Here is a 14,842-nt window from a genome sequence, read left to right on the forward strand (position 1 = left end):
TGACAATTGCTTCGTACATTCACAGATAAAGAATTTCATGGCAACACACAACCATGATATCCATGCTGACGATGTTTTTGAGCAAGCAAAGTGAAGCTTTGTATTACTGGGATCAGAAAATGCTTGAAACATACAGTCTTTCAAACAATGAATGCTTACACAAACAATTCAATTAATTGGTTCAGTCATATAAGAAATAAAACATAACCACAAACAAATCTAAACTGGTGGAATATCTTTATTTTTTATGAAAAAGATTTGATTTTCATGTTAGGAGAAATCTATGATACACATGAAAATCAGAAAAACTATTACTGACATGAACCTAAAATATGACAGCCACGTATGCCTATCAAGTTAAATTTATCTACACCTTGTGGTATTTTACCTGATTTAGCATTGGTAAGACCTAGGTATTACTAATTTTAACAACACATACTTCACCAACCATTAATACTGGCCGCCATGTATAGCCTATCTTGTGCTGAAAAATGGTGTTAAACCCTATAACAACAAAAACAACATACTTCACCAAAACTATAACAACTTTTTAAACATATTCAGTAGGGACCCAAGTCCCAAATCTTTGGGTTGATAATTTCAATAGCTGTCCTGCAGTATCACCAAAACTACATTGAAAAGACATTTTGGACACGTGTACCCAGGTCTGCTCAGTAGGTAAGATCATGTTCATTTGAAAAATCTTTGCTATATTGCAAAAAAAAAAAAAAAGAATACATATGCTCCACTGAAGAAAAAAATATATGTTCTCCAGTGATTATTAAAACTTTTTTTTACGGTTGAAACGTTCCTTTAGGCTCATAGTTGAAAAACCCATTAATGGGTAGAATGCATGACTTGAATGTAGAATCAGTATCCATTGTCCTTTTGAATGTAGAATCAGTATCCATTGTCCTTTTGAATGTAGAATCAGTATCCATTTTCCTTTTAATAATCAGATACGTTTGCACTCCATACACCCTACATGCCAACCCAGTATACTTGTAGAAGTATCGGCAATGGGAATGAGGAAAAAAATATAATCCCTAACATCCCAGGTTTAACAGTCTACTGAAGTTTTAGTCTAAAGAAGTACAAATGAAAAAATGTAAAAATTTGTCAAAAACTTGGAAAACTTTGAGGTAGAAACTTGACTAAAATAGCAAATATCTCTTTTTCATTTTGAATATTTAATATTTTTGTTACTGATTATGTACCACAAATCTTATGGTCTGTATTCCCACATTCTCAACTAATAAGAGCAATATCTGTGAAAAAGGCAGAGGGAACCTGTGGGAATGAAACAGACAAGAGAATTCACTGTGCTTAATGTAAGAAGAAAAAAACATCTGGTTCCTATTCTTCATCCAATCTGAGACACTGTCATAAAGAAGCCTGTCTTTCACAGAAACAAGGCATGTCTGGATGGTGTATAGCCAGTGCATCGGCCAAACACATCTTTGAGCTTTTCCTTGATCATCCTCCACACACTGGGGATAACAACTCATACAAACTCCACTGTTGATCATGCTGTCACAGCACTGACTTTCAATATATATGCTGTGTGATGTCTTGCCTTCCACATAAGAACTTCTGACAGGACCAGCACATCTCATGTTTACACTGCTTCATCAAGCACCAAACTTGCATGTCCTGACAAAGAAAGTTTGAATGACTGTTAAGAAAAAGTATTAGAATATATCTGCATACCTGGCTCAGTTATCCACGAAGAAAACAAGCATAGAGAACTATATTTGTATTGTTCGTTGTACTAAATAATCTTTAATTCCATACAAGGCTCTTGGTCCTTTAATTATGTAATAGGAACAAAATTTGTATCTATCAGTACTTTTATTTGAATTATTTGTGTGTGTGTTTGTGTGTGTGTGTGTCAGAGAGAGAGAGAGAAGAGAGAAAACACTTTTTGGACAGATTGGAACATAAAATGTATTTAGCCAAACGTATGTTTTTGCTCATAGAACATAATTCCTTATGTAAAATTATATTCAAAGTGAACATCAATTATAATAGAAATATTTAGATACCATATTGGGAAACATCCTCAAGATTTAATTATTTAGAATGTATTCAGATTATGCATAAGTGAAGCAAGGTGATGAAGGATGAATAATGGAAAATCTTCTCTTGACACAATCAACTTGCAAGAGTAAATCCTATGGAGAAAGGAATTGTGAACTGACTAGTAGCTTACAACAGACACTACAAAAAATTAAAACAAAAAATAGATAATAAACTCAGGGTCAAAGTTTGTCATAAAAATTATGCTGCATGCCTGAATTCTGCTCATTTATTAGCTGTATGATCCTACAGTATAGGAACATAATGCCACTGACATCACTGGACACAGGGCCAGCCTTGCTTTCAGTTGTCATTTAAGTCAATTTTTCATTGCATTTTAGAGGGGGGAACAAGCTGAAAATAAACAATAACAATTCTAGTGTTACAGGCTTATGGCTTCAAAACTCTCATATTTTCCATTTATTTTTTGCAAATTTTTAATGATAAAAAAAAAAGAGATAAATACAAGAGCAGGCATTTCTACAAGAAAGCAAGATTTCAAATAGTGGTGGCATTTTGAGAGTGCCATTTGGGGAACAGTTTGGGTTATCACGTGAATCCCAAAAGATAGTGATGTGAAGAACTGTTTACAAATGAAAGGTCACAAAGGGACTTAAGGCTACTCATAACAACACACGAGATGGTCTTAAGGACATTATGGTTACATCAAAAGTTTGATCTTTAAATATTTATAAAATTGTATTCACACACACTCTGCTTCTAAAGAGGGGTGGGGGTGGGGCTTGATAGCTAGAAAGATGATCAGCTATGTTAGAAATACTGTAGCTACAACCTTACTGAAGAGTTTAAATGCAGCTGCATCAAATCCTTGCTACTTTTGTTGCCACCTGCACCATACACACCAGTCTAGGGGCAGAGATCCCTCAGGAGGATGGTAACCTCTGAATGGCACTCTACTGGTTCAAGGGCAGACACTCCATCATCTACAACAGGATGTCTTTCATCTGCTCCACTGACACCCTCTCTATTGCTGTCCGTCATATATCCAGAAAAGTATGAAATTGAGTTTTGGTATAACATGCAAAAATATTGTCATAAACATTTTGAACATACAAACATTATGCTGTAAATTAACAGGCAAAAACAACCAATTTTTTTCACAAAATCAGTCACAACAAATAAGTGTCACTGTATCAGAGTTTTAAAAAAACATGGTACAGGAAAAGAGAAAATGTATGATCAAGAGAAGAATTACTTCTCGTGTTTAATTAAGATGATAAAATAGATAATATAAAGATCATCATATCATGTACTGCATTCAAATGTGTGATTTGGATTTTTAATGTAGCTTTAACAATTTTCAGTCATACTGCTATCATGTCTGCAGTGTTACAGTTTGTAGAGATGACTATCACTGTGGCATCATGCTTCAGACATGTAGCATGATGTCCCACCCAGTCACATTACTCTGACACTAGACTGACCAGTCCTAGCACTAACCTCTTAATCCTGAGCACCAGGCGAGGCAACTGTTAGTACCATTTTATACATCTTTGGTGTTACCTGGCCAGGGTTTTAACATGTGACCTCCAGCATCTGTACATATGAACAGATGTTACTCTGCAAAGCATGTAATATTAAACAGTGAAAAGGGAATATTATCCACCCGCTGTATGTGCCATGTCTAACCAAGATTACAAACTTCTTGTGGCACATTGATATGAATTAATGCATATTCTGTAACTGTGAATTATTGTATATGCTTGCTTATAAGATGAGACCAACTGCAAACTGCACAAACCCAGATCTGCCTGTTCATAATGCACTGCATATCAGGGTCTGTGTAGTTGTTAGGAGTACTCAGTATAACAAACAACACAGACCTTGATATGCAGGCAGGGCCCTAGGCAAGGTTAGATTCTGGCGCCCCCCCCCAAAAAAATATCAATTTCAAAATTCATAAACATAATGTACATTTGTCTTTTCATGCCCAACAAACATAAGACTGAATCTACCCGAGTATTTGTCCCTGCATGAAATAAACCAGGATAAAAAAACGACCCTCAATAAAACTGAAATTTATTTATTTATTTTTCAAAACTGTTGTTGATTTGGAGAAATGCGCCTCCTGAAATCAGCGCCCTAGGCGGCTGCCTAGTTTGCCTATATGGTAGCGCCATATGCAGTCACAATATGGTCTATAGCAGATCAGGATTTTTGTTGTTTGCAGTTTGACTCAACTTATAAGTGAGTACAGATGGTACCTGGAACAGAGCTGGATCAATGTACATTGTAGATTTTGATATATAGGTCATTATTTTGTCCTTTTAGGTGGCAAGATATTGTTTAATTCCAATATAATAAAGATAAACTTAATGTTGAACTGTGTAAGATAAGTAATTCCCTGCTACGATTTATCTGCTATTGATTACATGTAGTGCCTCTTGTCTTTGTTTGGTGGTGACTGCCTTGACCCAATATCCTTCCTCTTGCACCACATCTTGTTCTTACTTCATCCCTACCTCTACCTCTTCCCTTTCTAGCCCTGGCAAATGCTGGCATAGAGAATGATGATAAGGAGGACTGTGATACAGCTCAAGAGGATGTCCTGGCAAATGATGGCATATAGACTGAGGATAAGGAGGACTGTAATACAGCTCAAGAGGATGCCCTGGTAAATGCTGGCATAGAGAGTGATGATAAGGAGGACTGCGATACAGCTCAAGAGGATGTCCTGGCAAATGCTGGCATAGAGATTGATGATAAGGAGGACTGTGATACAGCTCAAGAGGATGAGGTATCCTTCAGACATTACAGTAAGAGGGATTTATGTCAAAAGCTATTTCTAGAATTCAACATGGACTGGTTCTGTTATAGAATATATGATTTCTGGAATCAAACTTCTGTTTTCAGCAAACTCAAATAAATATTAAATGCAGGTCAATTGTACATTATACTTGTTGTGTTGATTGCCACATGATTTTAACAGAGCTAACAAATGTATTTTACAAGTTCTTAATACTGTACACAAATCATAGTTTTTATCAGATTCACATTATAAAAATGATATAATACTAGGACCTGTAGTTATCATTTTCACTGTAATCAGATATGTACCACATCTCTAATCCTGATGGGGACTCCCTAAATAACACTAAAATTGTTGGTCAAAAAACATGACCAATAAGACATGATGGTAATAAAAACTTTAAAACTTTCCCATTTTTGCATGCATACATGTCATGAACAAAATTCACACAAATTACAAAAAAAGACAGCATATGAGTAAGGCACATTCAGATTAAATGTCTGCGTTGCATTTTGCATACATGAAAAAAACTCATGAATCTTTGAGAAACCAAATGCCATTGAAATTCTATCACTGTAGTAAGAAAATTGCAGAATATTAGAGGGCTAGAAAACACACAAAGACACACACACAGACATACATATATGTGTGTGTGCGTGCAAAGTTGGCTACATGGTCTCTACCTCAGTAGGGGTTCAATATAAATTTTTTTGCAGATCATACCTTGCCTAAAAGAATGAATGTTAGCCATAGGTTCACGTGGTAACATGACTGTAAGAATGGAAGTTCCAAATTAATCCAGAAATATTCATTGTAAATTCAACATTCAATATTAAGCGTGAATCCATTTCCAAAACTGAGATTACATTTCCAAGGGCAAGGCCACCTTTTATATGCTGTGATAAATATCTAAAATAATTGTTTCAATTCAAATTATCTCCCTTTACCATTTACATTTGACCGAGTATAGAGCAATACATCAAACAGATAATAAAAATTCATTTTATTTTGAGCAATACATATTTATGGAATTTTGAGCAATACATATTTACAGATTATTAAATACATAAAGAATTCACAATTTCATTAAAATCTTAGAATTTAAATAGTAAGGGACTATCTCACAGCATAGGAAAGATGATATGTGTGCATCTCACTTTCATTGTCATCCTCAGTGAAATAAATTATGGTTTTGCTATCGGATTCTGTATCCACAGTTTCTGATGGAAATTCTGTTAGTTTTGTTTTCTTTGATTTCTATGTTTAAATCTTGGATGCACTGAACTTTCTAGATCCTAGATGGTCAGAAGGTGTGTATTCAGATATGATCGGGACAAAATCAGGATGACTTGGGTCATTGGATTGTTGTTGTTGTTGTGGGGTTTAATGACATTTTTCAGCTTACGATAGGCTATACATGGTGGCCAGTATTAATGGTGGAAGAAGAACCCAGGAAGACTCGGAAAGAACCACTGACCCACGAGAAGCTACTGGCAAGCTTTCTGAGACTCGAACTGGTGCAGACAGAGGTGAGATGGCAGTGATCCATAACGGAGAGCACTTTAGACCACTCAGCCACTTGGGGCCCTGGGTCATTGGATTGCTATCATTAGAAGAAAAGAAAAAAAAGAGAAAATGTAAAACAGAAAGACTGAAATGGCTTGCTATTGAAAATTCCCATACTTTTTAAGGCATACTTCAATCCCACCCCAATCCTAGAAGTACTTATCCCTCCTCCCATCCAAGGTCCTTTAAGCAGTAACCTGGAGGACATAATCAAAAGCTGTAAAATATTTGAATATGTCATTCTAATGAAATTTATATTGTATATGAGCCACCTTTGACCCATGACAGGTACAGAAATCATTAATGATTTCCCTATTGGCAATTTAAGGTAAAGTTAGGAATTTTGACCCAGTGGTTTAGGGAGATGTAGTATAGGACTGAAAGAGGTATTACAATAACCCTGTTGATGATGCCATTTCTGTTAGAAAATAAAGTTAACATTTAACAATATTGTTACTCTGGAATATTTGAACTTTTTGTTTTCGGGTATCCTTGTACAAAAAAACTAAACCCGAGTACATATATTTAATACATAAAGGGATTTATACAATTCCATGACAGTACACTGATGTATCAATTATTCATTTCACCCCTAATGGAGACATGTCATTTTTAATATTTTTTCAGTAATAGTATTATTGTTACACTGTGCGTTGTTTTTTACATCAGTTTTATGGCATGTTACATAGATTAATGTTTAGATGTGACTAATTCCTCTTGTCACAAATTTACAGAAATTCAAAAAGTCCTCTGTTACCTTTATCTTAGCACCTGGATATTTTGTTAAGTTCACTAAGGTAATAAAATAAACAAATTATCACTATGCCAGGTAATAAGAAAAGAAAAACAATTTTAGTTCTTTAGTAAATACCTGTAATGAAATGAGCAGTACATAAATGAGCTGTCTTGAAAATCTCCTTTTATTATTTTGTGACATCTGCCTGAAATATATGATATTTATACCATGAATAATGAATAAAACATTTAATGTTCAAAAATAGATTATAATTGTTTGAAGATGCTCAATATCTATGGTTTAAATATTTAGTTACACTGAAAGTTGAGTTTGTGGTCTAATATGGTATCAGGAACAAAAATTATTCAGTGTGATTGGGCATAGAAATATTAACAAATAGTCACATATAAGAAGTACTGAAAAGTCCTAGTTACAACATAAAGTAGTACTAAAATTTGGGCTAGATAGAGATAAAATCTTTTGTGGTCCCCACTGTCGTAAAAGTCATACAGGCCATGTAAGTGTTCAACACCGAGTACTTATGTAATGGATGTATGTTTTAGAATTGGATTTTACGTGCCTTTAAATGGCAATTTTTCACTTTATTTGGAATTTCATATAACCATATTCATTTGGAACGTCATTATTTGAATGCCCCTGAGAAATACATGTGGCTAAATAAATATTTAAAGTATGTGAATGTTTTTGGACAAGATCAACCTGAAGGTTTGATTAAGTAGAATTCAGATTGGATGTCATTAACTGTTATGTCATAATGAAAGCTATGCATGTTGATAAACACAATCGAACTAGACGTAGGATTAGATTCGATGTGTTCATTTTTTGACCCAGTTTAGTACCTGCGCACCATTTCACAAAACAATGTACATCCAGAATTTTCTTACGTTTTTTTTGTACGACATTCGTACGTGATTACTGGTGTTTCACTGATGAGAATTACATCCATTTTTTTCAAAAGTTTCAATCATAATTTTATGTAACTTTACCCTACAGTAAGTACAAGGCAGCATAAGTGGTAAGTGTTTTTAGTAAGTACGTGTGGAGAGCAAGAGTCACTGAAGAGACGTAACTTCTTTTTCAGTGCGTTTACTTGTGAGGATGTCATCAACATTTCTAGTAACTGTTTTTTCGTATTGTTGTTTTGGGATTAAAACCATTTTCAGCATATGATAATACGAGGCGGTCAGATTAACTGGTAGAAAAAGAACCACCGATCCACAGGATTCGGGAAACTACTAGTACTAATATTAGTACCCCATCTCCTACATCAACCACAACAGATTAAGTTGAGGTTATGACATAAGAAAGCTTGCCAGTAGCTTCTTGTGGGTCGGTGGTTCTTTCCCGGGTTCTTCCTCCACCATTTATACTAGCCACCATGTATAGCCTATCTTGTGCTGAAAAATGATGTTAAACCATACAACAACAACATCAACACATTTGCAGTTGGAGGAGACTTGAAACCTCATGCATAGAGGTGAGATGACAGTGATCGGTCAAGGTAAGCGCTTTAAACCATTCGGGCCCCTAGGACCCTACTGTCATTTAATAAATCAAAATCAAAGAAAAAAAATCAAACAGTCCTTAATGTAAATAATGATCATCATTATTATGGGCAGCTGGTTTTTCTTCTTCATATATTCAATTCAATACAGACCTCTCTATTTATTTAGAGAGTTTAATTAGATATGTCAATTAATAATTATCGCTGTCTATAATTTCATTATAAACCTCTTTAACTGAATTGGAGACCTCTACAGTGAATAGAAGAATCTTTAATTCAATTGCAGAGCTCTCTAATGGAATTAGAGATCCCTCTGATATGGCATTGGTTCAACAAACTGATAAATGAATTGTAGAGTTATTAATTAGAGACCTCTCTAATTCAGCTATGTACCTCTCCTATAACACCTTCATTATCACCATGATCAGATCATCGTATCTTTAACACAATGGAGTTTGAATCAATGTTTTAGTAACGGCTAATAATATAAATTCTTTCATGCACATTCTGTGGTCCTTGGATAAAACAAATATGTGTCAGCTAAAACAAAAAACTAATATTTATAAAAGGAACATCTGTATTTTTGGAGAATATAAAATGGTAGCTTAAAAATAATCTTGGTTGTATAGTATTTAGTTCCAGTTGGATATTTCACTAAATTTAATTTTGACACAACAATTTTATAGTATGACTAATATACTGTTCCCACTTTTTATGTTCCTATTTCTATTGAAACCGCTTATTTGTACAATGAATCCTTAAAGCTACATATATTGTGACAAATTAACACTGCTGCATCTTTGTAAACCTGAGCAAACTATTGTTGTAGCAGATTGTAAACTGCCTCTGTATATATGAAAAGACGAAAAGGAAAATTGCACCCAAGTGAAGATGACACCATTCCATCAACAGAAAGAATGTGCATATCTTAAGGTGTTAATATGCTCAAAACAGTATGTTCACATGTTTTTTCCCGAACGAAATGGATTTGCCTCAAGACCGATGATGAGTAGGCCTCTACCTTCACTAATTTATTCATTTATTTGTGTATTGTCTATTTTATTCAGATGAAGAAAGCGAGTGGATGCAATATTAGTTAGATAAAACTTTTCATTGTTTATATGGATCTCAATCTAAAAATTAGAGGCACCTAATAGTTTATCAAATTTTATTTCTTTGCATTAATGTCTCAGGAAATAAATAACAAGATTGCAAAAGTGCTTGGTTTTATATGGTTTTAGTTTGTTCCATACTGCATCGCAAATTTTGTCCCATCTGTAACCATCCCACCTCAATATATAATGTACTAAGCGATTAAAGTACTGGAGTAAACCAGCTAAGTTAGAGGCACAAATCAATTTCGGAAATTGTTTTCCTTTTTTATAAAACATAGCTGAATTGTTATTTTTAAATTTTTTAAAAATATTTTTTATGGCGGGCTCTAAGGTCTGCAATGAAATAAAACTGCCCAACTCTGTAAATATTCAGAAGGAATGAGATACTATTAGCTACATTTAATGACGATGACCTGAACCTTTATCGAGTTACAAATAGGATAAAATTCTTAATGTTGCGTGGGACGAACTATAAAACATATTAATCAGATATGGCCATTAACTTAACTTAATCCTAAGTTGAGAGAATGTATGAGTGTGTACCTAACAGAGACAGATATGTCACTTTGAGACAACATCACATCCCTTGTATACAATGTAATTGTATTACAAGTTTTGGCGAGCCTACAAACAAAGGAGGTGGGATGGAAACAGATTAATTTATCTTTCTTTTTATTTTGGTTTTACAAAGCAAACATCTGAAGCAAAAGTGAAAATAAAAAGCTAACCCAAATTTTATTCTTAGTATTGCAATGAATAAAAAACAGTTTGGAAGGTTGTAGCTGACACAAAGAATAATATCAACTATAATATTTGCCTTCACGTCTGTAATGGTGGACTCTACTGGGTTATCTTTCGAAATGTCTGCCCAATGACTTTCAAGTACACATCTATTTGAAGGAAATATATGTCAGTAAATATAGTGAAGTGATTAGAAAATCATTTTGATATAGATAATTGAAGAAGTACAGGTTATCCGATTCTTTCAAAGGTTAGTTAAATTATGTTTATTCATCAACTTCTAACTCAAGTCTCTCTCTCTCTCTCTCTCTCACACACACACACACACACAAACACACGCTGAGCTTGTTGTTTTTCCATTAGGCAGAAAAAGACAACTAACTAGGATGGGGGGAAAATCCAGGCAGTGGCAGATTTTAGTATGAAAATATGATTTGTTAAAAAAAAAAATGTAAGAAAATAATAGTTACAATTTGTATATTGTGTGAAAGCATATAGGTCTTAAAGGGTTCCGTTTTTAAGTTTATTTTGGACATAAACATACCTTGTGTCATGAAAGTTTATATGAGTAAATGCGCATATGTGACCTGTATGAAATTTACTATAGCATGTGTCTTATTTAACGTGATGCACACCTTTCTTGAATTTTACGTTAAGACATGAAAATTAATATATTTGGTACCAGCCCCAGCCCTAGGATGTGTGGGGCCCAAGGCAGCAAAAGCAATGAGTGGGGCCCCAAGCAAGAAAATTGCATTACGAATTTGATATCCTGAAAGCGCGGGTCACAAGGTGGTTCGCCTTGCCATATGGCCGGGCCTGTTTGGTACAACATACAGTAGAATGTCATTTTATCATATATATGATTTTGATTTATAACAGTATATTGAGTGTGGACATGATACATTGGTTATTTGTGTAATGCAACAGTACCAAGTAATACCTTTAATTATTCACAATTATTCAAATATCGCACTTTTGTGCGGGAACCTGCAAAAATTAAACTTTGACCAGGTATACATCAGTCGGTACAACCAAAACAGCACAGCAACTGACAGGCATGTTGACAGATTATACGATAGTTTTTGGTTTATTTTAATTATAAATATTTGATGTGGCTTTTGAATGAAAATCGGGAATACAGGCAATTTTTTTAAAACCTGAAAATGTGGAGTACGTTATGAGGTACGTGACCGACTGTAAACAATTGGAACTTGTTTATCGTGTTTCTTGCCAACCAGTGTGTGCGCGCATACGGGACATATGTTTGGGTATTTTTATATATAAATATTTAATGTGGCTTTTGAAAGAAGATCAGGAGTTGAGGGAAAGATTTTAACCTGAAAATGCGGTGTAAAATTATGACCGACTTAACGCTGTGGGAACTTAATTATCGTCGTTTCTTACCAACCACTCTGCGCGCGCACAGCGGAAATCATATCGGTCTATACATCATCTACGAGGCACTCATTATGTACTTATGAGAGAGAGACGTGTGTAAAGTGAAGTTGTTTGCATTTAAAACATAAATTTTGAAAACAAAGTGGTTTAAAAAAAACAATTGACTACATTACAACTACTATTTTATCTTGTGGTCAAGTAATAAAAAATAATTATATAACGTTTTTTTCTGTTTTTTTTCTTTTATCTACTCCGTATAAAAAAATCCTCTCTTTAACATTAAGTCTACTTTTCAAGGTTGTGTGTCTTGGCCAGGGAGAGGGGAGATGCGGGAGGGGCGAGTTGCGTCATATATGGACTGGAGCCCGGCCTTCATCTCTCACCTCACAGTACCAATATACTAAACCAAACTATTGCAGACTATTTAGAGAAAACAATAAAATCTAACCAACAACGCAATACTAAGTAACTGTTTGCACTAAATAATAATAATAAAGCACCGATACAGTATTATGTCCTTTGCACTCTTTTCTAACTAAGGGATACAGGGAACCTCCATGTGGGAGAAGTATGACGCACAGACGCCTGAGTGTTATGTCACATGGCGAAACGCGATGTGAAAAGGCCTTCGGAAGAGTGTCAGAAAACCCAAGTCTGGAAATGGACAAACGGAACAACTGTACGGAGACAAACTATAAATTTAGTAAAATAACCAAAAGTTACCCGTACTAAATTTTAGGGACTAACCCAAAAATAAAACCATTTTGGAACTTTTATATCTTTAATGATAAATGAGTCGACTAACACCCCGCAAATAAGGGATGCATAAACGAATAAAGAAAATTGCGGCTTCTTGCTCGGGATTAGCCTTTTCAGCAATTAAGATACAAAGAGAAAACAATACACTACGATCAAGCATGTGAAACATTAGGATCTTTTTCTTTTATAACCCTTGAAAAACACCGTTTTCTCTACAAAATGCAAAAATTTCAATAAAAACAAAAATAAATTATCCAAAATTTTAGACAATTTTTAAGTAAAAAAAATTAAACGATAAGACAACTGGGATATAATTTGACTCAGACTGCCTTCCCTACATCTGAATATATAGCATGCACACAATATATAGCAAAAACACATATAGCACACACGAGTATGTTGGCACAGATCACAAAAAAGGGGGGAAGGAACTCCGACACTGTGGACAAAGCCCACAATTGGACGAACACTGCTTTAGATAACACTAGAGAGAGACAAAAATTGGGGGGGGGGGCGATCTGTCTGGTGTCCCCCCCCCCCAAAAAAAAATTAATTAATTAAAACATGCACAATGGAAAGAATGTTGGCATACCTCTATGCTACATTAATGTAATGTGGATGATAATTCTTTGGATAGGGAAGGTCTTTAAACAAACTACATGTATCACAACAAACATACTATCCGACACACCACCTCTACCATCAAATACCCATGCACACGCTAAACACAACTTATTGTGGCAACTTAGATTTTTTTAAAAAGAGACGAAATCTTACAACCATACTATTCAAACATACCTATACCATCCAACACTCCATACAGACACGCGCACACACACAATCCCTTTGCTTTATCGTGATAGAATAGTGTGCACCTGTGAGTGTTTTTTCAATGATATAAAAATATCAGACCGCTCCGGTGGCCTAGTGGTTAGAGCGTCCGCCTCGGATGCGGGAGGTCGTGGGTTCGATCCCTGGCCGAGTCATACCAAAGACTTACAAAAATGGTACTAACAGCTGCCTCGCTTGGCGCTCAGCATTAAGAGGTTAGTGTTAGGACTGTTCGGCCCGGTGTCAGGATAATGTGACTGGGTGGGACATCATGCCACATGTCTGCGGCATGATGCCCCAGTGCTAGACATCACTATAAACTGCCACACTGCAGACATCGTAGCGATATGACTGAAAAAATGTTAAAGCTACGTTAAAAATCCAAATCACACACACACACACACACAAAATCAAGACAAGGAAACACGTTTCTTTTATATATTTTTATATATTCATTTTTTGAAAATCACAACAAAAATTCACAAAGGATTAGTAGTCCGTCGTCTTCTCTGAAGCAAACTTTAGAATGACTTTCTCTAAATTTCTGATGACAAAAACGGTCTGTTGTGCTAAATACCTAACCAGTAAGATAAGTTGTGTTGATTCTTCCATCTTGATCTTATGAGAGCTGAATGAATAATCTGACTTTAAGACACCCGCCTTATATACAGGCGTGTAAAACTGAGATTAAATTCTGAAATAAAATCAAACGATTCCAATGAGAAGCTAGAAGAAATTGAGAGACAACGACGTGCCGTATCGCCTCTCACACGACCTGAAGTGTTAGCTCAAGCTCATGCCAGCGATATCGAAGACGATGTAAGTGAGCCTGAATCAACGCTGTGCACTTTTGCCACAAAACCAAGAGAGTCCAGATTCACGCCAAAACAAATTCTTTCGGTCCCGAAAATTATTGCCACGTTTGAGAGACGCAAAGCGCACTTGTTGAAAATTTAGAACGACGGCTTACAGCCACTCAGTGAAATTTAAAGAGCAGTGTGTAAAACTTAGTCAAATTAAATTTTGAAATCAAGACGAAGCGATCTCACGTTTCCAAGGAGAAAGCAGAAACCAATTGTACGATGGCGATTCGTGTCACCCACAAATGTTGACAGAAGCTCACGCTAGCGATCTCGAAGACCTGATTGTCTCATATACAACAATGTCTGCATCCATGCAGAGAAAGATGGGGGGGGGGATACTGTGATAAAACTGATATGCTGACAGAACGACTGAGATGAACCAAGAAAGAATTAATTCAGTAGCTACCGGAGACTTTTTCATATCTCAGTTTAGTCTGTTTAATTTAAAAAGTTAAA

The 14,842-nt window shown here is 35.2% G+C and overlaps 1 protein-coding gene across 1 annotated transcript; it reads right to left on the reverse strand.

Moving 5' to 3' along the window:
- Positions 1-222: 222 nt before the first annotated feature.
- LOC149789301 (uncharacterized) lies at positions 223-11,948 on the reverse strand. The gene is made up of 5 exons (XM_089975504.1): positions 11,940-11,948; positions 7,287-7,356; positions 6,255-6,452; positions 2,878-3,070; positions 223-1,653 (listed from the first exon to the last, which is right to left on the reverse strand). The coding sequence occupies exons 2-4, from the start codon at positions 7,307-7,309 to the stop codon at positions 2,947-2,949; spliced, it is 345 nt and encodes a 114-aa protein (XP_089831630.1). The 5' UTR covers positions 7,310-7,356; positions 11,940-11,948; the 3' UTR covers positions 223-1,653; positions 2,878-2,946.
- Between the last annotated feature and the right edge of the window lie 2,894 nt (positions 11,949-14,842).

The sequence above is a fragment of the Sinohyriopsis cumingii genome, chromosome 11 (assembly GCF_028554795.1).
Source record: "Sinohyriopsis cumingii isolate HCF-2022 chromosome 11, ASM2855479v2, whole genome shotgun sequence".
In the NCBI taxonomy this organism is placed as follows: domain Eukaryota; kingdom Metazoa; phylum Mollusca; class Bivalvia; order Unionida; family Unionidae; genus Sinohyriopsis; species Sinohyriopsis cumingii.